Source organism: Sitodiplosis mosellana, unplaced genomic scaffold, assembly GCF_009176505.1.
Source record: "Sitodiplosis mosellana isolate CC-2019 unplaced genomic scaffold, AAFC_SMos_1.0 Smas_scaffold_6226, whole genome shotgun sequence".
Taxonomy (NCBI): Eukaryota; Metazoa; Arthropoda; class Insecta; order Diptera; family Cecidomyiidae; genus Sitodiplosis; species Sitodiplosis mosellana.
In genome coordinates this window covers 2754399-2779234 of record NW_022601467.1, presented here as the reverse complement: position 1 = coordinate 2779234, position 24836 = coordinate 2754399, and the positions used below count along the sequence as shown (strand labels likewise).

Sequence of the window (24836 nt, the reverse complement as noted above, 5' to 3'; positions counted from 1 at the left end):
GACAACGCTATAAGGTCAGGGGAACTTTGATTTTATCTCTCTCTCTTTTTCCATCGGCACCAGTATCGCTAAAAACCGCAGAATATTTCGAATGTCATTCATCCAGAAAATGTTCAACCAGGAACATGCATCTTTTATTCCATCATAGCAACGTTGAGGTGCGTGTTCAAAGTGGCATGCAATTATACCATCACTCTGACTATGTAGTGAATGTATGAACATTTGCCCATTATATGATTAAGCCCTATGTATATTTAATTACTGGAAATTCCGTTGTTATCTCTACCACTATCTCACTCGTACACCATAAATTGAAATGCTGCATACTGCCAACCTCGCATATATAGCAATATTCGGCTAGCAATGTGACATGTAGCTGCGTGTAGGGAGCCAATGTTCATGTTTTCATATGTAAATATTTGCTCAAGTGTGGATTTGCCAAAATCCATAGCGATTGATTGTGACAATTCGGCACAAAATACGGTTACCACCAATACATCATCGCATTCAAAAGGAAGAACAAAACGCGTCTTGCATTCAAAATTAGGCAACTTAATCCGAACGATATCCCATCGAATGTGGAGAGATGTGTTGCTTGTGGATTGTGTGCATGCGAATGCAACAACGATCTAAATAGTACATCAGCGCGATAATCGGAATATTAAATGCGAACACATCGAACACGTCACAACACATTGCGATGCTATGCTTTTGCTTGTAGACATTGTGTTCGGTGCACATGCATAATGTTTGCAAAGAATTGCAAAGCGGACGATGCAAGCATAATTTTCCATTTTGAAATATGTGTGTTTTGTTGTGCGGTATACATCATGATTTCATCGATTTTCGTCACCATTTTATTTCATTCTTTACGAACAATTCTGTTGCAGTCACGCACAACACATGCCCATTCAAGCATAGTTTTTTTATTCTGCCACACGAATAACTACTATAAATGCTAATTTATCGCATGTCGTCTGACAAACGAAAATATATCATAAATTTAATGTTTATGTTTTCACGCTAATTAAAAATTACGTTTACTGCAATTAGTTTAGTGTAGACTAACTTCAATTCGCTTTATTTTCCTCTTTTTCTCCCTATGTTTTTTTTTTCTTTTCAATTTTCGATTTTCATTATTCAAAACGTCAATTTCCACCTACCCATAATGTTGTTATTGAAATGAAAGTGTGAGCATGTCTGGCAAAGCCCAGAGCGACTACACGAGTGCCTTGCATTTGAAATGCAAAATGTTAAGCACACATCGAATCATGAGGTTGACTCTGGCACCGGATTGGCCGTTTGACATCCGATGGTCAACGCGTATCAATTTGCAGCATTGTTTTGAATTTCAAAGCGCCGTTGGACAAACAACACCAAAAGAATGCATTGAATATCTAATTCGAGGTTTAATGAAATAGTTTAAACTACTCAAAATTTATACACATACATGCCAACAGCATTTGTTTACACACATAAATCTATAAACTACAATGCTTGTGTGTGTGTGTGTGTGCACAAATCGAAAGCCAAAGCAATTGTGACAGTATTTTTTTTTATTGAATTGTAAATTTCTAAAATGTTTATTAAATACAATAACTGGGCGACGGTTCGTACTTCGTCATGGGATTTGAAATAATAAAATTTATGGATTTTGCTCTGTTGACGATTCACATTGAACTGATACAAATAACAATCGATAATAATTGAAATTCACGGCACAATAAATTGTATGTACCGTTGTTTACACATTCCCCCTTGTATGTACTTATGTGTCTGTGCATTATAATGTGTATTGTTGTTTATATGAACATTAAACATGACAGAGCCTTTGTTTTGGTCGGATTGACAAGAGCAATTATTATTATAGAGCTATGTTTAAATAAGCATCGGTATGCACAGTGCAAATTTGCAGCATTTCAATTATTCGATGTAGTTAACTGGATCCTGATGCCGTTGTCGTTTGTATGCCTCCTTTGATAAGCCGATTCAATTGTATCGAATGTTCATAGTCTGAATTGGTATTTTCTATTCGCTCGATTTTATACCCTTCATGTCATTTCCCCTGTCTTTCTCTCTTTCCTTCTCACTCTCTGTTCATTTCTGTTTCATTCTCGCTGCGCCATCACCCCTGTGCGCTCGATTCTCTTTGGTCCATGTCGGTTCACACACTTTGCAACTGAAAACATTTCTCGATCGATATATACGACAACAAGTTTGCAGACATTCATAATTTTTGTGGCGAGTGGCAACGGCTTTTCTGTCGTACAACTCAACTCAAGCGACTTTAAATATTCTAGCTATCGAACCAAGCCATGCTAGTCGGTAAAATTAAACCTCTCAAACATTGATAATAATTTATTAGGCTATGAGCCCAATTAAAAGTACATCAAATTGAAAAACCAACTAAAAAAAAGGTCCGACGATACCCACGATTTCTATGTTGGATTTTTTTTCTTTCTCGAGAAAGGAAAAGAATTCATAATAATTAATGTTTTGTCTTCGAATAGCGTGACTTATCAAAAGTTCTAAATCTTTTTCTTTTGTTTGAAGGTTTTTCCCCTCGATTGCCCTTTTTTACCCACTTTTATTTTTTGGGCTCTCGCAAGCGAAATGAAATTCTTTTTTTTTTCTAAGCCAAAAGTTTGCCTTTCATTGATATTCACTAATTGAATATTGATTTTTTTATGCACATTTTCATACATAACCACGACAGAGAGATGATGGATACTTGTTAAATGAATATTGCGTTTCCGAAGACCCCGTTCATATGAATGAGAATAGAATTTCACTTTTTCTGCGAACTTTCGGATGGATTTGATGGCTTTCAAAGTTTGATTGAAGTAACGAAGACTCGTAATCATGTTTATTGTATTCGCATTTTCTGAATAGAAAAGTTGACCAGAAAGTTCTACCGTTGTGTGTGTGTGTGGCGTATTCGAAATAATGATAATCTCCGAAATATTTCAATTAATATTTACTTTGTTGGTTTCCCGCAAGAATTCCATTTAATTCCAAATTAAATGGAGAAACCGGCGAGAGTAAGCATTACTACCGACGCGATTTTCATACATGAAAATCGTGTTCCGTGCGACACTCCACCTAACTTTTATCCACCATGCATTATATATTTCAAACAAAGTTTTATTTGCTTTCCAAACAAAGTTTTCTCCCTCGCTCTCGCTCTCTCCCACTCTATTTCTCTCTCTCTCTCTCTCTCTTCATATACATATCCGCCTGCAAAGTTCTAAACTCAAACTAATTCTGCGTGAAATAAAATGAAAACTGCTAAATCGTTATGCATTAGAAAAACTTTTAATATAATAATTTATATATTTGCATGAATAGTTCACACACGGCAAATGCAGCCAGCGTATGTATGTGTGTGTAGTTCGAAAGCCATAGCTCAAAATGTGCATGAAAAATCCATGTTTTTATGATACAATTTAAGTTTTCCACAGATATGGTAGACAGATCTAAAATCAAAAACGTGCAATTCAAACATTCCGCATATTCGCCGGCAGAGTTAGACCGGTGCACGTTGATATTTGAAGCTGTGTGCGGATTTCAAAGTCAATGCCAGTTACGGATCGAAATTATCATTACGAGAGAATAATATTTACTGTGTGTACCTCTCTCTCTCTCTCTCTCTCTCTCTGTGCGTGTGTGTCTGTATAAGAAGCAAGAAGTAAATGCTATTCGTAGCTAACTATGCGGCTTGACTCACTCATTGTGTCCTTTTTCTCCGCTTACACAAAGCAAATGTTTCAATTTTCCTCCTTTCTTATCTATCATCATCTAATACATATCTGTTTCGAAATTTCATCGGAAATATTTCGTTGAATGTTCTTGGTGAAAGTGGAGAGAAGTAACAACTTTGTATCATTTTACCTAGTAAATTTATTCTTTATTGGGTTCATTCGTTCGTTTGACTTGACAGAAAAAGAGTTTTTCCATATTCAATAAAAAATGTACGTGCAATTCATTCAACTCGAAAAAATCCTGCATCTGGATTATCATGCCCATATTTTGATGCTGCGAGAACAACTCATGTTAACAAACTCCTATGAACTAAATCCAAAGAGATTTACAGCAAAAAGATCGGAAAAGTGATTTAGTTGCAGTCAAAGCAAGTTGAGAAATTACCGAAAACTTTTCGCTTAAAATTCGCAGCATTGCCATTTCTTTTGTTTGTGTTTCAGTTGTTCATCCTTCTGCTTATTTCCTTTTGGTGCGACTACTTTGCTATATGCATCAAACGTGTGCGCCGCTTTTCAACGGAAAATATTCGAAATTGAGACGAATTTCGGGCTTTTGTTAATAAGCTTAAAAACTAATCTCTTGCGTCTGTTCTACAAACCATTTAAATATGCACAAATAATACATGTTTGATACTAAACTTAATTTTAATCGTACACTTCTTGTATGCAGTTCTATCTCAATGTTCAACATATTTCCACAAAGTTTTTGGTAAACTTTCAACAAAAACGCTGAAATATATTCCACAACGAGGGATTTAAAATTTAGAATATACTATGGCTTTAAAAAAGGGTTTTAGATCACCTATTCTTTGCCGAACGCTGATCAGAATGAAGACAAAGTACTAAAAACGATTGTTGGTTTTGGTCATTTCCAACGAAATGTTACGTTCAACTTCCAACTAAAATTGACAACAAACTGTCGCTATGTCCTTTCAAGCGGTTACGTATTGGTACAACCTCCAATTGATTATCACTTCAAATAGTTTGTTGATTGAGAATATATTTTCAGCTGAATATATAATTTGTCTAAAGCCACCGTCACTTAATGTATCGATCCGTTCTATTTTCCCACTTATTCCCCTGTTCATTTCCTTCATCATTCGTGCAAAGCCAAACTTTTGAATGAAAACATTAACAAATACTTTGTGTCTGTATGATGATGGTTTTTTGATTTAGTATGTGACGACATAGATAAGAACATTCTATATGCATGACATCCTATGTGTGTCATGTGCTTTCTGTACGTTTTCTATGCACAATGTGCTTATGCAGTTGTGCACTCAATAACGAATGTGTCAAATGAATATAGAACTGCATGCATCGAACTTCAACGATTATAATGTGATTAATATCGATTGGTTGCATCTCATGATGTATGTGCTGTGTGTAAGCACAAAATCCACCGGAGTCAAAATGTATTTTGTTGTTCGGAAGACTCCATTTGGCATTGTGACAGTTTGTATGATTCATTAGCGAAGCGTCGAGCAGCGTTATTTGACCAAAGGGGGAAAAACGTGAATCCAACTCGAAATAAAATCCATTGAAATTCCAGTGTCACATACACCAAGAGCAAGAGCAAAAACCAGAGCATTCACTAGTGTTGTACCGTATACAAAATAGGTTGATCTTTCGAAACGTGTCTGGAAAGTGTTACTCCGTTTTTAGTGCACATACAGAATAAAGCTGAATGTGCAATGCGGAAAAACAAGCGTATCCACTTAGTGTTTACATTCCTGATGTCATACCGTGCGGGCGGCCAACATTCTATTGTTAAAATCAAAGACTCAACGGGAGATAGATATGAATTTGTAAATTTATGAAAGACGGAACAAATGGCATGCTCAAATTAATTTCATTTCTATTCACTTGCAATGATAGCGCATCCACTCACCATTGATAGCGCTACAGCTAGCTACACACTGAATGTGTAAGCAGAGAAAACAGTTTGCAACTTCATTTGAATGAAAGAAAGAAGAAAAAAAGAATTACACAAGTAGCGCCACCAAGGGGGAAGGCAGTGATCTAGTGCTGCATTCAATGCCGACTTAATGTCGATTCAATGCCGATTTAATGTCGATTCAATGCCACTAAATTCAAAACAATGCTATTCACTGCAATCCACTGCTGTCATCGATTGATGTACTAGATTACTGTTTTGACAGGAGTGGATTGCAGTGAATAGCATTAATTTGAGTTTAGTGGCATTGAATTGGCATTAAATCGGCATTGAATCAGCATTGAATGCAGTACTAGTTCACTGCCCTCCCCCTTGAGCGTCACAATATAACAAGGCGATTGTGCCAGCTAAGACAATACGCATAACTAGCGCAACCTAACGAGCCGTACCTGCGATAACATTTAATCGAATCATGGATGGGGCACAATTTGTGGTTACAATAACACGTTCATATGGTAACGGTACGTGTCGCGGGGTGGCGTTAGTTTCTACATCATATTTTTATATGGAGATTCCCGTTGCTGTTGGACTGTGCAACAAGTACACCGTTCGCCCCCTCGTAAACGCATTCGCAATCATAAAAATGAACATTTTCTATTTCTCGTGCAAGCAAAAGCACATTTGTCGTGCGAAGAATGAATATAATAAATATCGAGATTTAAAAGCAAAACAAACGAGAACGAATTCTGTTTATCTCTTAACTTGGTTCACTATCCAAACACATGTTACACAGAATTTTGCATATTAATTATCATTGGAGCACACTTCATGTTGCCGACACATGGATGTTGGTACGCTTGAAATCTATTCTGCTGCTCGCATCCGTATCAGTGTAAAAATGTTCTCTCTCTCACTCTCCTTCTGTGTGTGTGTGTATTTGTGCATTCAAATGTGCTTTCCATTCAAATAACTTTTTCATGTACACTTTTGACTTTGCGTTACTTGTTTCTACATGGAAAATCGACAGTCTCGTGTACTCTCTTTCTCTGACTCTCCCCTTTGGCCCAATGTGTACACGCTGTACGGTAACGTGTATAGCAAGCTACCGGCATTTCCATAGTCATGCAAACTTCTAATAAAGTTTGAAACGTTTTTGTTTAGTATTTACGCTTATGCGAGTCCATAATTTGCAAAAACACGAGCAAAAAAAAACCACAACAACGAACGAAGACAAGTAAATACAACGGCTCAGTTCCCTTGAACCTTGGTGTGCAGTGTGTGCGCACGCTTTTGAAATTTTTCATCCATGCAACTTTGGTGCATGTATAGTATTATAGTATCGTTTTGTCGCCCTTATTTCTTCGTTTTAATATTTTAATTAAAATCATGTAGTTTTCCAACTTTATGTGAAATGCAAACGAAACTATTTGACATTAAGTCCTACAACAAGATACTCAAGAATGGCATTTTCAAACCATGCACGCATTATTTAAGTTTGGACTTTAATTTTCTTTTCTTTTTTCCTGAAAACATCAAACATTTACACACTCCCACACTCTCTCTGTCGGCGACACTTTTCGAAGAATTGTTAATGCCAAACGAAAATCTGAATGTCATTCATTTGATTACTGATATTCCAATTAAACAACAACGTTGCCCATATTGATTCATGTAACGGCTGAATGTAACGTTAAGAAAAAATAAATAAATAAATAAATAACGACGATTGGAGGGAATGAAGGGACTGAAGGGACTGAAGGGAAATGGCAAAAACAATAAGATATAAAGCTCATCGAAAAGTTTTTCGCCAGATTTTCTGTTCGGATGCAAAAACTGTTCCGTTTTCCATCGGTACAAACTTTTTGGTTCAGTCTCCCTTTTTCACTCGTCAATACCATTTCTAGGTTAGATGTCGCCTTCTCTGTCGGTTGTTTTGCCGCAATCGTCGTCTTCTTTCTCTATCTCAATGCGTGGTGAATTGTTTGCCCCCGAACTTCCTATATTAGTTATACCATTGTGTGTATGTGTTGATTTTTTTTTCATGCTCTGGCCATCGACAGCTCTCTCGACGCGTGCTTTAAACATCGTCTGACAACAAACGGTCGAAAACTTTGTTGATGGTTTTTTCTGCACTTCTTCATTATGTTTTTGTCTCGCTTGCGATCGACGCGATATTTGTACGATTTTCACGCCGCTTTTCTGTGAAAGTCGTAGCTAAAGTTTATTTTCAAGACAAGACCTTTCCAGGGGATGGTCTATATGCCTCTTGTTTTGCATAATGCGCCCTGCTAAAAGAATGATGATCGAATTTACATCAATGTTCTACACTTCCATTTGACATGATGGAACGACCGCACATTTTGAAAAATGGTACCATCGCAATGAAGTGACTAAGAGTGGAAATGTCATAATTCTCTATTACAAAAAAAAGTGATTCCATCAAATGATAATTATTCCTTCTACCATAAATATTGTTGGACAGAATCATCTCCAGCAAAAATTCATGAGGTATGAGCTGAATCGGTGCTAATTTTTTGGTTGCTTCTGTTGTTGCCGTCACTACTGTAAAAGTTTCAAATCAAATCATTTTTTAATTAAGTTTTAATTCAAATGGGCAAACTTTTTGTTGGTCAAAGAATTTTGAAGTGGATGAAATGGAAATTTTCATAGTTACCATAGATGCTCCAATCAAATGAAGGCGCATAGACTCGATAGCATCGTTGAATAGCTGCTGGCTGCCATAGACAAATATAGAAACAACAACAGCAGCATAAATAATTATTTTTTTTTCTCCATGGAAATGCCTAATGTTTGGACTTTAATTAATTTATGATGGAAAGGGATGCCATTGCCATGTTTGAATTTGAAAACATTTTTTTTCGTTTCGAGGATGCGAATTCAAAGCGTACAAAGTGGGCGATTTTTCCTAATATTTGAATGAATATTTTATTTCATGATTTAAAATTCAACGCATTAAGACACTCTTGGATGGTAGAACGATTAGCAGTAAAAAAGTTATGTAAGGCGAGAGAACTTTTCTGGTTGACAACAGTCAAAGGACAGTACAAAAAAAATCAATAGAAAGACATTGTCCGAGTTTTTACACAGCCAAAGATCGTTCAAAGAAGCGTTTTTTTTTAGCATTAAACGAACCAAGTTTTAATTAATTCTGATTGGGTATGTCGACAAACCTTCTGAAGAACAGAAAGAAGAGAATGTAAGAAAAGAAAAGAATTGAAACGAAAGTCAAACGAACACAATAAAACGTGCAACACTCATACTTGGAAGGATCCTCGAGATTTCCATCTTATGCAAGATAGCATTGTATTCGCACATGTACAAAGACCAGCTACGACTTTTCGTGCTTTTAAAATGATAGATTGTAAATTATTCACTCAGACTTCGTTTTTAAACAACAACAAAAGTTTGAGTTGAAGAACAGCAGCGACGGTAGTAACAGTGGTAAAAAAATGTCTTCGTTTTCACGGTGCAGTTTTTTCGAATCAAAAGTCAAGTCGTCGGATGTAAACAGTCGGAAAGGGAAATGACATATTCAAACAAACACAACGAATTTAAAAAGTTTACTATAAACACTTTTCCTTTTTCGATTCGAGAAGATCAATGGCCAACAAGTTGGAATAAAAAGTTTTTCCCCGCTTGTTATGTATTATTATCATTATTGTTGTTGTTTCCTTACACCGCACATTTATTTGTCTATTTTTCGTTGAGAGTGAACCAATTAAACCCTTTTCAAAATATGTATTTACAAAAATAGTTGCTCAAGTTTCCAATGAGCATTAATTGTGGCAATTTTGCATTGAATGCGTTAGCAACAGTCAATTAACGGCCTTCAAGGCAGACGAAAAAATAGTGACGTCGACGTCGACGACGACGACGACAACGACGACGACAACGACAACAGCAACGGCAACGGCAATAGAAGGAAATGAGCCGTGCACAATCGGAATACCAAACAAAATATTAAAAACATTTTCAGAGCGAAACTTTTCCAAAAAGTTTCGGGCTTCAAAAACTGTTTCTGCGCTGTGTTATAAATCAATTACGTTCAACTATTTTGCATGCAAAACATCCCATTGCTATGTGCTAAATGAGTGAACTTGTTAAAGTGTTACACTTGCCGTTTACTGGTGTTGTTGTTATTGTTCGTATACCTTCCATCAGGTTGATGTGTATGCGAGCTCATGCCACAGCGACAGTGTATTTGAATCACTTTTTCATATTGAATTCTAAGGCAACGTCTGTAATTCAATGATTATTTGAATACGAACATAGCGCACAACACAAAAGTTGAAGAAAGAGGAAATTCTTAATTATTTTTTTTTTTCAAATCGAATTTTTAATCATTTTCGTCGCTTCACTTGAGTTGAATGTGTTTACATTGCATGTATCCGAATTTGGTTCAACTTGGCACAGAGAAGGCCTCCCCCGAAAAGTTTGTACATAATTACGAGCTAACAGTAAACACAACAACGACAGAAGGAAAGAGAAGAAAAAAAAACAGAGAAGCACCAACACACAAGTAAAAAGTGAATGACTGAAAATTAATGACTGTATGTCTTGATGGGGACGCTTGAAAGTTTTCGCCATGTATTGACGTTGTCGTTTGTTTCTTGCAACACATTTTGATTTCTCACAAAGATTTGAGGTATTCATTTTTGACGCTCACGCACTTGACATTCTTGACTTTTATCACATTTAAATCTGATGTGCGCCACATTTGACAGTCGTCGACTTTTGTTCCACGCGTCACTCGTTGGCAGCGAAGCGAACAAACTTCTTTGTTGCAAATAAAAAACAAAATTTCGTTCGCCAAACGAAAGCTAATATTCGTTGGGACTTTGCAACTGACATGCACATGAAACGCATACGACTGTTATAGTTGATCGTGCATTGTACAATAGAACGAACATTGTGCACCATTCAAAAACCACAACAAATGCCATAGAAAGTTTAACGCAATGGCAAATAAATTGTATGCCATGCAAATATAAAAGTTGCGGCGTAACAAATATAAAGGAGTTTTTATTTTGCTCAAACATTTCCGTTTTTGTTCAGATGTTCTTCGGGGAGATGCTTGTGAATGTGATCCATAATAAAAATTCATACACATCTCCATTTGCCGAATTGGAGGCGAGTGCAAAAAAAATGTTAAAAATCTAATGATTACTTTGGCATGAAAACGATATGCAATTTTCCGGCTTCTTTTTTCTACAATGCAATCCAATATTGCAACGGGTTTCTTTGATTCAATGAATCGCTTGAATTCATTTATTCAATTATATTCTTATTAAAAATGGCCAACGTCGTACGAACAAATTAAAACAATCATCATTGGTCTAATTGAATTATTTTCAAAATTGATGAGTTTTCTCGATTGTTCTGGCTGACAAAATCATGTGCAACCAATGCCAACAACTTATGATGTTAAATGTTAGGGAAAAAATAAAAAAATAGAGAGAGAGAGAAAGAAAAAAACAAAACACCAATAGAGTGAGAGTGGAAGAAATAAAGAAAAAGTTTAAGCGAAGTAGTGATTGTTGCTTGATGTGAAGTGAAGTCAGCTACTGCTGTTGCTACTTAAACCGTGTTGATAGCTCGAAGAGGAATAAAAAGTTTTTGATCAAACTTTGCGAAAAGTTGGCGCTTTTTCGTTATTTTGTCTTGGCTAGGCGGCAAAATTTTACTCTCTGTCCTGTTTTTATTTGAAATATGGCTTGATTTTCCCTCTACACTCTTCTGAATTTTCAATGTAAAAATTAGTGCCAAAGCACAGCATAAAGTTTTGTAAGCCAGTGATGCACACGCTCCTAGGAAGAAAGAAAAAAAATTCGTTGTACGCAAAAGTTATATGATGTTGTTTCTTGACTCCATTGTACGTTGAAAGTTTGTTCGTCGTAAAGAAAACTAGGACTTTTTCAACAAGTTCGTTTCTTTTGTTGTTGTTCATTTTTGTTTTGTTTCATCCTGTTTACGTGAATAACTGCACAAAGTTGAGTTCATGTGTTTCGCCTCCATCGAAAATGATGAAACGCCAACTTTGTCGATTAACATTAAATTACATAATCACGGTCGTTCGTCGCGTTTGACATAGAATTCATAAATTTTCGGAAGCATCAAATGCAATGATTTCATTTGTTGCAAATCAAGCCAATCATGCCCCAACATTTTTTTTTCTCCTCTATTCAATATGCATGTTAACTCATTTCGAATTCTTGAGCATGATTCGCCAGTTCAGAAAGAAAAAAAACAAAATGTTTTCAACTGCCTACCGAGAGAGAGAGAGAGAGAAAGAGAGAAAGAGAAAACTAATAAGTAATAACCAACTGGAAATGTAAAACAAAATCGAAATAGACAAGAGGAATGGAATGGAATGCAATGTTACATGAAGTGAGAGTGAGAGTGAGAGAGAGAAAAAAGGACAACCGAAAGTTGAGCAAAATTTCAAAACGAAAATAAAATAGTATAAAAGAAGAAGAAAAAGAAGAAGAAGAAGAAGAAGAGAAAGAGAGCGGAAAACAAAAGGAAGCGAAATAAAACTAGACAGCAAAAGATGAGACACAAGTTTTCAAACCATTTTCAAAAACTTTGTGGCGCAAAGTAGATAAGTTTTCTTTGAAGAACAAAATAAACTAAAGAACATTAATGAAATTGGAAAAGAACAAGTTAAAAGTAGAAGTTAGACTGTATATATACCGATGTATAAATCGCGACAGACGTGGAGACAGTGGGCTACAGGGCATAACTTCCCCGGTCATAATTCCACCGAATTTCGGACAAAATTTGCCCAAAATCCAAAAAAATCTATGGGGAAATTATGTCCATTTTCAATTGGATATAATTCCACTGACTCTTTGGTCATAATTTCCCCGAGAAATTATGTCCATATGCATTTGGATATAATTTCTTCTGATTTTTGGACATATTTTCTCTAATCAAAATTTTTTAGATGGGGAAGTTATGTCCAAATTTGAAATGGAATTATCATCTCCATTGGTACATGCATAAAACATTGGGACATCGGCACATTGAAGAAGAGATGGAGAATGAGAAATGTGACGATTAGCCCAGAATTCTTGGAATTTTGGGTCGGTTGGAGTAAACGCATGGGGAGAGACACCATTAGCTATTTTTTTGAAGTTCATATAAATACTAGAGGAAAATAGCAAAAATAGCAAAAAATAGCAATATTATTGAAGAAATAGCGCATTTGTTATTTACTGTTTTTAACCGTTTGAAACAAAGTTTTCGAGTTATTTTATGAAATTAAATGGAACAATTTGTTCTTTTCTATGAATTAACAAATAATAAATGCGATGATATTGAGCACTTTCACACTTCAGTCTGAAGTAACATGAGTGACAAGCAAGTCAATTTGTGCTAAAGTTTTGAGTTTTTTCAATCAATTTTATTTTTATTTCGTGTTCAAATAAAAAAAAATGGTTGAGCCAACAAAATTGCGCGTAATCGAATTACGCCGAGAGTTATCGGACAGAAATTTAAAAATTGGTGGAAAAAAAAGTGGACTCATTTCTCGCCTCCAATTCGCGTTAGATAAAGAACGACGAGTGCAGCTCACTCAAGCAAGTGAGAGTGCCACAAATCACGATGAACGTGAAATGTGGCAGAAGAAGAAACAAACATTTTGGGCCAATTTTTTTTACATTCAATAATAACGCTTCAAGTGACGCTAATTTCATTATTTATGTACAATTATTCGATGAAAAATACGTGGGGAAATTATGTCCATTTTCAATTGGATATAATTCCACTGACTCTTTGGTCATAATTTCCCCGGGAAATTATGTCCATATGCATTTGGATATAATTTCTTCTGATTTTTGGACTTATTTTCTCTAATCAAAATTTTTTAGATGGGGAATTTATGTCCAAATTTGAAATGGAATTATTTTCTCCGTCATTTCGGCCATAAATTCTCCATTCATTTTGTATGAGGGAAGTTATGACCGGGGAAAATATGACCGGTCACCGAGACAGTGAATATACCCAGTGCATGTGTGTGTCTGCGAAATGCGCGTGCGATTCGTGTCGCTTAAAGTCGATGCGGCCGTTGCGATCAAGCAATTATGCCGGAGCATGTGTATTTTCTCTCCCGTTCTACGGCTCTTGCCGCTTATTACCTCTGGTTATCATTTATTGTCTCCAACTCCTTCAACCGGCTATAGATCACATCACCACATTCTCTCTGACACCCAAACGGATAACTGAAATGAATTTGGAAAAAGAAAATATTTGTATCTGCACAAAGATCTCATTTCCACAAATTTAAACTCTCTCTAACATCTCTTCGGTTTGTAGTTTTATTTCGGTATTTACTCTGCACACACACCCACACCCCCATCTTTGTTTTTCTTTCTGTTATTGTTGTTATGTAAATACGTGAATATAATTACAGATGGTCTGTGTGTATGTATGTGTGTCTATGTTGAAACGATGGTAGAAGTGAGACTATTGCTGCCGGTGTTCGCTGATACAAAGATGTCAACAGCTGTGTTGACCTCTTTTCTTCGCTAAAAGTTTCAAGAATTATTTTACTTTGTCTTTTGTGTTCGTTTTTTTTTTCTTCTCTGCATCGGAAGTGGAAAAATTGAAGAGTGCTTGTTGAACAATGTTGAGTTGAATGTATTATTGTCGCCTGTTGTCATGCTATTGTATGTTTGAGGAGAAGGTGAACGAGTTAATATGCATCGATTAGAATCACATAGTAAATGGAAAAGTATAGCGAACAGAATCGACATAGTCTATAATAAGCGCGCGCGCTCATACTCCGCCTCCTTCGTTGCATAATCTAACTGTTCTGTTTGACCGTACACAGTTGAAGTTTATAGTTTTGCCGATAATTCGATGCAACGATGAAAGTTACGATGCCGTTGCGTGCACATGAAAACTCGCGTAAATAGACGAAATGCATGTATCGGAGCACCGGCCGTACCACGTGTCTAATACACTTGCAAATGAATTGATGCCAACTTTAATACCACCCCCCCCCCCCAACACAACTTTTGCACAACTTAAAACTTTGACGCTGTGTTAATGTGAATAACTTTTGTTCTTTGCCATCTCAATGAAGTGTATACATAGTTTATGAAATGGGTCGGTTGGCCCAAGAATGAAATATCCTCGCATTTGGTGCCCTTTGTTATCACGACCACTTTTACGTATGAAATAGTTTCAACTCGCACATGCTGATTATTCATGAGCGTATTTTTTTGCCATTCATTCTTTACATTTCCGCGGTTTATATGTGCGTTGGACCGACGGAATGATAACAGGTTTAAGCTTTTGTGCGATATATTGGCTCTCAAACATTACCCTGAACCTCAGTGAAGCTTTAAATTCCATTGTTTTTTTTTCTGTTGGTTTCAATAGCAAACTTTTTCAGCAAACTGATTTATTTCTATATTTTTTTCACTCATTTCGTTTTCTTCTTCTTTTTTTTCGCAGATCGTAGCAAGTTTACAATGAAGAAAACTACACGCCAGAAATAATAGTTCATAAATTACAACAAAGGACGCAAATCGAATTTCGGATTTCAAAGTCACAAAAAATAGAACAGAACGAAATAACAACTTTTCAGCGAAACAACTACTGTAGACTATACAAAGCCGATCAACATTCACCGCTGAGCAATCAACTGAAGGCGGTGCTTTGTTTTGCATTTATAACGAAACCCTACACATACACACACACACACATTTGTGTTTACCTGATTTGGCAGGAAACCAGTGGCCCAGAAACATTATCGTAGAAATAGAAAGAGAAACAAGCTCTCAGTACTGTCGAAAGGAAGCTTCGAGCGACGCAAATTAATTGATTAACTGGTGATAACAAAAGAAAACAAACAAAATTAACATTAGTCACAATGCTGTCGAAACGTCAACGAATCGATACACGTATTCCAATCGCCAATGGACCAAGACCGTTAGTAGCGCTGCTTGATGGCCGAGACTGTGCCATCGAAATGCCCATTTTGAAAGATGTTGCAACAGTTGCATTCTGTGATGCTCAAAGTACATCTGAGATCCACGAAAAGGTATGTCATTATGACAATGACATGACACGACATGACGTCGTTGTCTCTATAGCCCAATTTTCTAATTAGCGAGTCTATAATTGATTTTGTTTGTTTTTTGTCTCATTTTTTTCCTTCTTCGATTTAGGTCTTAAACGAAGCCACCGGCGCTTTGATGTGGCACACGATAATTCTAACGAAAGAGGACCTCGAAAAATTCAAAGTACTTCGCATCATAGTACGTATCGGAAGTGGTACGGATAACATAGATATTAAAGCAGCTGGAGAACTGGGTATCGCCGTTTGTAATGTGCCAGGATTTGGATTAGAAGAAGTAGCCGACACGACAATGTGTCTCATTCTAAATTTATATCGCCGAACGTATTGGTTGGCAAATATGGTGCGAGAGGGAAAGAAATTCACCGGTCCTGAACAAGTGCGAGAAGCAGCACAGGTAAATGGGCCGTTGATAGAATCAGTTTACCTCCATTAATCAATTGAATTCGCAATTAATTTGGTTTTCTTGTCTGCTCTTTTACTCTGACAGGGTTGTGCCCGAATCCGAGGTGATACACTAGGCTTGGTTGGTTTGGGACGAATTGGTAGTGCTGTTGCTTTGCGTGCTAAAGGTTTTGGCTTAAACGTTATCTTCTACGATCCATATCTTCCTGATGGCATTGATAGAGCTCTTGGCATTACCAGAGTATATACATTACAAGATTTGCTGTTCCAATCAGATTGTGTGTCACTACATTGTACACTTAATGAGCACAACCACCATTTAATTAATGAATTTACGATTAAACAGGTTAGTAGCCGTGATGCTTTACACGTACAATCAATCTATCTTATCACTAATCAAATATTTTTTCTCTCTTTTCGCTGCGATTGACAGATGCGACCTGGTGCATTTTTAGTGAACACAGCACGCGGTGGCTTAGTTGATGACGAAGCCTTGGCATTGGCATTGAAACAAGGACGGATAAGAGCTGCTGCCCTTGATGTCCACGAAAACGAACCATATAATGTATTCCAGGTTTGTTATTTTCGTAGAGCTTAGCAATTTCATTTTCACATTTCGCAAGGATAAAATTACCGAAAATTCATGGACTTTAACAAAAAAGAAAGTACGTCTGAGATTTTGACTCAATTTTGGCAGTGTTACGATGACGTATTTGCCACCCTTAGTGCGAGCGAACACGTTAGTATGTCGCCGCCAAAACCTTAGACGTACTGTGAAGAATGAAATAGATTTGTATACAATTTCGAATGCTTAGTTGTAAATATTTCGATTCAAAAACTGTGATTCTTCGTTCGATTCAAGGGTGCTCTTAAAGATGCTCCAAACTTGATTTGCACACCACACGCCGCCTTCTACAGCGAAGCATCAGCAGCCGAACTACGTGAAATGGCAGCCAGTGAAATGAGAAGAGCTATTGTTGGTACTATTCCAGATGTGCTACGGAATTGTGTCAATAAGGAATATTTCAACCGTACACCATCTTCGGCACCTGGATACACAGAAGGTAAACCAAAACCTTGATGTAGTCTAAATGCTAGTGTATTGAGATGAAATGATGTAGCGCGAGTCAAGTAATTAAGTGTTTAATTTAAAAAAAAAAAACACACACACACATAAACACCGGCACACATACACGCAAATTCGATTACAAGATAACGACTCTAAACACACGGTTTTGTACAGAACAAACAAACAGACGTATACGAAAACAGAAAAGAAACGAAAACAAGTGAAAAAAAAATATTTGCTTCTATCCAGAAACAGATGCGATTTAAATGCAAATAATTAACGAAAAATACACACGTATTTGTTTACAAACACAAGCAGAAATGTGATCATGAAATGTACAAATATAATTCAAGTACAAAGTGACAGATGGAATAAAAAACTTTTGGAAAATTTCAATTGCGTCTTCTTTTGAAATCACTCTCAGTTTATTTTTTCTGAGAATTTTGGATTTTAAATTTATAATTTTTTTTTGGGTCCAATTGGAGAAAGTGACCGCAGTTCATAAGCAATTCCATATCGCATACGTGTGGGTCACATTGAAACCATTTTATTGCATGGATTCAAACATCAATCTCAAAGTCTGATATACTATCGCAATAAAAGTCTCATTCAAATTGTTCAGTTTTGATGACGCATCCATTTTTCTCCTACGGATGAAAAGAAGAAGAAACAAAACAAACAAACAAACATACACACACACACACTCTACAATATAGCGGTCACGTGCGATCTTCTACTATCCTCGATTAATTGTATATTACGCTTAAAAAATCACATTTCATTGCGATCTGTAGAACTGATAAAAGCAATCGATAGAGAAAATTATACGATCGGCCCTTAAGGCGATGTAGTAAGAGTACAATGTACTCAGTACATGTAAGAGTTATTTTTCGTTAAAATTTGCATTTATGATTCTAATTGACAAAACAAATGCTAAGAAGAGAAAAAAAAACGGTTGTTTGTTCGGTTTTTCTTTTCATTTGCGGTGAAAATTCTGTTTGAAGTGTCCTTTTCATTCCCATTCATGATCTTCATCTACATTGTCCGTGGTAGCGTGGAAACGTTTCGGGGTCATGTACAATAGTTCAAAAATCCACTTGAGATATGGTTAAGCGCACCACCACAAAAATCCACACAAAATTTCAATCACTTAAACGCTCACATTCACACTCCATCATTTACACCATTAGCCATTGATGAATCACCAATGATCCAAATATATCTACACAAACATTGTCATTCACCGCAACCAATCTCCTAGAGGTTATGAAAAGAAGAAAACGAAACACTAACTGTGGATTTTGAATTGAGGACACACGACACAAGCACATCATTTCTCAATTTATTATATATCATTTTCGCTTTATTTTCTTTTCTTCTTAATTTAAATAATTTTTACTTCGAAATTTTCGTTAGATACATAATAATTTTAATTTTAGGTAACCGATAATTTGTCATAAAAATTATAAGTTTGTTGTAATTTACGTATAGCGATGCGAAAGAGAGAAAAAAAAAGAACAGAATTTTAAGGTGAAAGTAAACACTGATTTTTTTCAAATAACAAAAGTAAAATGATGCGTAAGTTGAATGCATTTTAGTATGCGGTTACACACAAATGAATCGCATACACGCATTTTGTCGTACAGTATAACTGAAAATAGTAATGTCGTTTAGTAAATTAAAACAAGCACGGTAGTAACGGTTGTTTGATTTGATTATATCTTAGTAAATGTTTGGATGCTTTAGAAGTGTTACATAAGAAATCCGCAAAAAAGAAATGAAAACATAATTTTTATGACAACTTAGTCAACACAAGCGATTTTACACAATTTATATATTACATGCAAGCAAAAAAAACACACATACACACGAAAAAGAGCAAAATTTATTCGCCCAATCTATTCATATGAAACAAAAATTGAATATATCAATGCTTTGTTTTTTTTAGCCGTGTACATAAAGATTTTGCTAGGCTAAAGACAAAAAATAAACCCTTTCGTATAAAAAAAATTGCACACAACACACCTGGGAAACACTTTCGCTCCGTCGATTCGATGAGGCATTTATCGAAATTTCTATTTTTCTTCTTCTTCAATTCATTTTAAAGAAATAAAATGTTTTATTGATATTGATTGGCACATCAGATTTCTGATGTTGAACCGAAATGAATCCTTTCTTTTAATTTCAAATACTTTGTTTTTCTGTTGTTGTTATTTCATCAGATTTAATCTGAATGTTAATGGAAAATCCGCGTTTATTTTCGCCTTAACCGAAATCATCACAAGAATTTGATTACGAAACAAAAAAAAAACAAAAAACAATGTGAAATTAATGCAAATTTTACGGACGAAATAACATATTTTTTTTTCTTTTTGTTAAATCATAGAATTTATTTTATGGAAATGTAATATTTTCAATTCCAAGTAACACACACACAAACTTTCATGCTTAAAAACAATTACATTTTTTTTAGTGTTCAATATGTATCGAAAAAAAAAATCGAAAACCCAACAAAATGATTCGAATTCATTTGATTTTGTACTCTGGCAAATTTTTGATACAATTTTTCATTTTGTTTTTTCTTGGATTTTATAAATTTAATTGAAACAAAACCAAAAGAGACAAATTGGGATTCGTTGTAACATAAACACAAACACACATTCACATAAGCGTTGTAAAAAAATTCATAAAATGGAATAAAGATTTCTTTTTATATAATTTTTCAATTTTTTTTATTTGTTCACTGTTTTTCGGTGACTTTGATTTTGTTCATTTTCCAAAGGTTTTCCCTAGATTTTCTCACAGAGGTGTTGTTGATAATTTTGTGCAATTGACTTTTTTTTTTAAACGAATAGATTTGGATTTAAAGAAAACCAAAAAAAAAATTTATCGCACAATGATAAGGGTTCATTAGAAGGGTAATGGTATTTTGTCGGCAAGCCAATAAACATATCTTTCACTGCAAATCAAACACATTTAGGATAACTTCGGGTGATATAATATACAAAAAAAAAAAAAAATTTCTATCGTTTTCCAATCAAAATTGCATGGCATATATTCACAATTTGTGTAAAATTAGCTGAATTGTAAATTGTTTTTTTTTTCGCTGAAATTAAACGTTCTACACATGAGATAGAACGAAAAAAATTAGTAAATAAATTGAACAAACAATTAAAACAAAAACCAAATGCATACACGAACAGGGCTCAATGGCGGATATTATTCGGGAGGATTGCAACAAGCCCATAGCACGACACCGCATGAAGCTCCGCACAGTGCTGGAGCCCCAACATCAGTACCGCCACCATCAGCAGGACCACCGCCAACCGTTTCGGCCATTTCAGCTGTGCAGCCGCACGGACTAGTGAGTAAATCTGTAAGTGGATCCAGTTGCTCTCCATTCATTTTCGCAAGAATGTCTTGCCAAAAAATAAAACTTAACAAATGTCGGTAGTCTTTTGAAATACTCTATTTTCTAATGATAATTTTTGTTTTCTCTGCCGTAAATCCCGTACAGCCGCTAAGCGCCCCGGACCCAAGTAATCATCATGCAACCAAACCAGAACCGTCTGAAGTGCACTAGTTTTCTAGCTTACAGCATAATTAACACTACCTAATTTACACCATTGAGTAGCTGAAATATTATTGTCATCGATAACACTTCATAGATTCTTTTTTTTTACTTTAATTTTTCTTTTTTTTTTCGAAATACATGTACTTTATAAGTTTTGGCTTCAATTTCGATTTCTTTCAATTACGTTCGAATTTATTTTTGTAGCAAATGGAATTCTGTATAAAAAAAAATTGAAAGAATAAAAGTAGAAACTACAATTTAAAACAAGAAAAACAAAAGATTAAAAAAAAATTAAATTCTCTATCACAATCATATATTATAGTTGAAGAAACGAAAACAGAAAAAAAAGAGCGCCTCAAAAGCATGATCGTTAAATGAACAGGATGGAATAACACACATAGAAATCACTTTTAGAAGTACATAATTAAGAAGTAACTTCAGTTTTGATCGTTAAAAATTAAAGAGAAGCAAACAAACATTTTTTGGCCCAACTTAAATATGGAAATGTGAATAGACAGACCCATTAGACTCTACATTTTTTTTTCTAATGAGTTCATTCATTAGCGTCTCAGCAGCAGCAGCAGCAGTAACAACAACAACAACAAAACAACAAAAAAGGAGCAGAACATGAAATTTTTTTTTATAAAGAAAATAATTTGCTAAAAAAATTAATTAAGCATTATGAAACAAGAAATTCGAATTGAGGCAAACAATTAATTACATATAACGAAATGTGTAAGCGACAATTCGCAGATCGATTTGATAGTAACAATTTTTTTTTTATTCTGTTCAAATAAACACATACATACACACAATCACGGGATGATCGATTTGAAATATCAGCTTGGTCCGTTTGAGCATACGTTTGTCAGATACAACAACAATGAATACGTATTGAATGTCGGCATCGTTACACAACACACTCACACACATCAAATCGAATATGCAAAGAATTTTTCTTTTTTTGCAAAACGCGATTGATGAAATAGTTCGATTGTCAGCACATTTTAACGAAAATCGAAATTAATTTCTTTCGTTTTTTTTCGAAACAATGGGATGTATATTTTGAAATGAGAAATTGATTACAAATGTGAACTCCTAATTATAATTTAAGTTCATTTCAACGTGAAAATGCAAGAAAAAAAATGTTGAATCAAAAATTTACAAAAAAAAAAAACAACAATATTGAATATAATTTCTGTGCTTGGAATATAAATGTGACCATATTTCCATGGAAATAGTGGAGATAAGAAAAATTAATTACAAACAAAAGAGAATGTTAGTTTGCAAATCTATTTAAGGAAAATGGCATAAATTCCCTGGATTGTGTAAAAACAAATGTTTAAGCAGATCGTAAAAAATAACAACAATGAATAAAGAAAAAATAATGAACAAAATAATATTAGTAATATTACACACAGACACAGAGACACACACACACACACACACACAAATAAAAACATATGATTTCGCTGGTCGTGAACGACGGAGCATAAATTATTGATGAGAAATAATAAAATCATTGAACCCTTTTATCTCTATTTGAAATTATTATTTAATATAGTAAGATTGATTATCGGTTAGTAAAAAAAACAACAAACACAAATAATTCGATAAACCATCAAAAAAGGAGATATGGAGAAGAAATAAGAAAAAAAAATCATTGAAACAAGTAACTTTAAATCCCCTGAAACACGAGTATGAATGGAGTTGATTGAAGAAGAAATAAAAATGTTAATATATGTATGTTTATTGGAATTTGAGCAAAAGAAACAAGAATTTTTAATTGAAGAGAAAAAAAGATTGACGATGGGGACAGACACAGTTAAAGAAATTCAAGCCGGAGATATAGGGGGATGTAAAATCAGTTAGATTATATTTAGCGAATGGATTTGCGCATCGGCTGAAATATAACAACACCAAATTAAGTTGACAGCAATTGTTCAGTTTTCTTTTACGATCCCATTTTTCTTCGTTGGTCCATGTCAAGTTTACTTTCCCTTTCGTTTGCATCACATAGAAAATGGTTCACACACACTTACACACACACACACACACACACACGCTATCTTTCGGAATGAGCACACTATAGTTTCGTCAGTGAGAGAAACAAAATCCCTGGATATCCAAAACAGCATTTCATGACATACCGATTGGCAATAATGTTCGTTCCTCAATCTCTTTTTCGACACCTGTCATTTCGTTGGGTATTCTCATTCGATTCGATTCGATTGGATCCGGCATCGCTTTGTCTCCCTTAAAATACTCTCTGATTGCGCTCAAAATAATTTTACATAACTGGAACGGATCGCTTCCGTTTTTTTCCTCCTCTGCTCCCTCGCTCCAATTCTTCAAAATGGTCGCAACCGACCAAAATGCAAAAACGTATACTTTGATTCTTTAAGGAAATAATTCTCCCATTGAAAATACATTAGCACTTGCAGTTATCATGATGAAGGTGAGGACGACAGTTTATTTTAAAAAAAATATTAAACAAAACAACAAAAAAAAAAATCGAAGGAAAAAAGTACATCATGTTGAAAAGAGAAGAATTATAATTTTTCGTCTTCTTTATTAACGAAATAGTTTCTCTATTTTTTAATTGATCTTAAGATAGTTTTGTATGTTTATGATATAAAAATAATTAAGTTAATTAATAAATGAAGAAATAAGGATGCAAATGTGTTTGACTTTTATTTTCCTTCCTTCTCTCTTTTTTTGGCTATCCAGAGTGCTTCCAATTTTCATTAGGTTGACCTAGTTGTCGAAGGTAAGCATGGCACTTTTGGTGGATTATTTGCAAAGTAGAACGCTTAAATCAAGGTAACCGAAGCGAAATGGATAGTGTTGATAAGATTGTGGAAAAAGCACTATCACTTTGCACGAAGTAAAAAGTTTTTGCTTGATTTTATTGGCGATTGTGACTGACTTCAGAGATGGCGTTGATTTCTGTGGACATTATCTACAGCGGTAGGTACTTTGGCAGGGGCACAAAATCAGCTCCCAGCAGAATAACTTAACGTTACATAAATTATTATTAAAATCGAAAAATCAAAATTAAAACTAAAATGCTGCTGCGTTCTACTGCGTCTCAACCACGTATGTATTGAACCCAGCGAGTTGTATTTGGAGCCCAAGATCCAGTACGAATATATCGGGAGTGTATCCATTGAACAGCTCAAAACGACCTGAAATCACAAACAACAATATATAATAACAACATTTTCTGTTTCATTTTTACATGCCAATCAAAATATAAGCTTTGTATAAGATGCATTTTGTAGCCACTGTATCACGATGCCAAACTGTTTTAAGTCCTGTTGGACGTTGATTTGACGCGTTACTCTGTTGTAAATGGGCCTCCGCCTCTTCGTAAGTAAGATGCGTCAGATCTTCGACGTACATATGTGGCTTCTTCTTCTTATTGTGCAGCAGCAATCTCCGTTTCAGCATTTGATTCAATGATTGATCGCCAGTTTTTCTGGTATACTTTAATCTTAGACACCAACCGATTGTTCAACTGTTGATTTGGATTTTCTGCTGCATTTCCAACCACTTCACCTTCTTTTGGTTTTGGTCGCAATTTCTCACGTTCCGATTTCAATTGTCGCCGGCTCAATTGTGTCACAATGATGTCTGGCAATCCAACTTCTGGCTTCGGTTCACAGTTTTGGCACACCTTGAATCGATGACTTTGTGTGTTCCGTGGAAATCGCTGTAAGTATCTTGCACGTGTTTGCGATGTGTATGGCTCTGCCACGAATCGAACGACACAATTCCCTTGTTTGCGAATGAGATTCACCAATTTGCGAGTTTCCGGACAGCGAACATGTTTCTTTATGCAAATCGGCGAATCGGGTGAAATCTCTACGGCGCCCATGAAGAAAATGGTTGGCTCGACTTGTGTTACTTCGTAGTAAGTCAAATTTGTTTCCTTTTGAACTAGAGGCGCTTGCAAAATTGAGACTGACCTGTTCTTGTTTCGTTTTTTTGTGTGTGTGAAAAATCAAACAATATTTTAG

General features: G+C 35.3%; 1 protein-coding gene across 6 annotated transcripts in view; it reads left to right on the top strand.

Moving 5' to 3' along the window:
• Nucleotides 1–22260, top strand: part of LOC129578548 (C-terminal-binding protein) — a 44748-nt gene extending 22488 nt beyond the window's left edge. For 5 of the 6 annotated variants that reach the window (XM_055467300.1, XM_055467298.1, XM_055467295.1 and 2 more), the window contains 7 exons: nucleotides 15142–15730; nucleotides 15858–16163; nucleotides 16257–16517; nucleotides 16605–16745; nucleotides 17034–17235; nucleotides 20444–20616; nucleotides 20758–22260. In XM_055467300.1, the coding sequence (XP_055323275.1) occupies nucleotides 15560–15730; nucleotides 15858–16163; nucleotides 16257–16517; nucleotides 16605–16745; nucleotides 17034–17235; nucleotides 20444–20616; nucleotides 20758–20823 (1320 nt within the window). In that variant the 5' untranslated portion in view covers nucleotides 15142–15559 and the 3' untranslated portion in view covers nucleotides 20824–22260. Of the gene's footprint in view, nucleotides 1–68; nucleotides 159–15141; nucleotides 15731–15857; nucleotides 16164–16256; nucleotides 16518–16604; nucleotides 16746–17033; nucleotides 17236–20443; nucleotides 20617–20757 lie in introns of those variants that run through there. The other variant, XM_055467299.1, reaches the window with a different exon arrangement.
• The last annotated feature ends 2576 nt before the right edge of the window (nucleotides 22261–24836 follow it).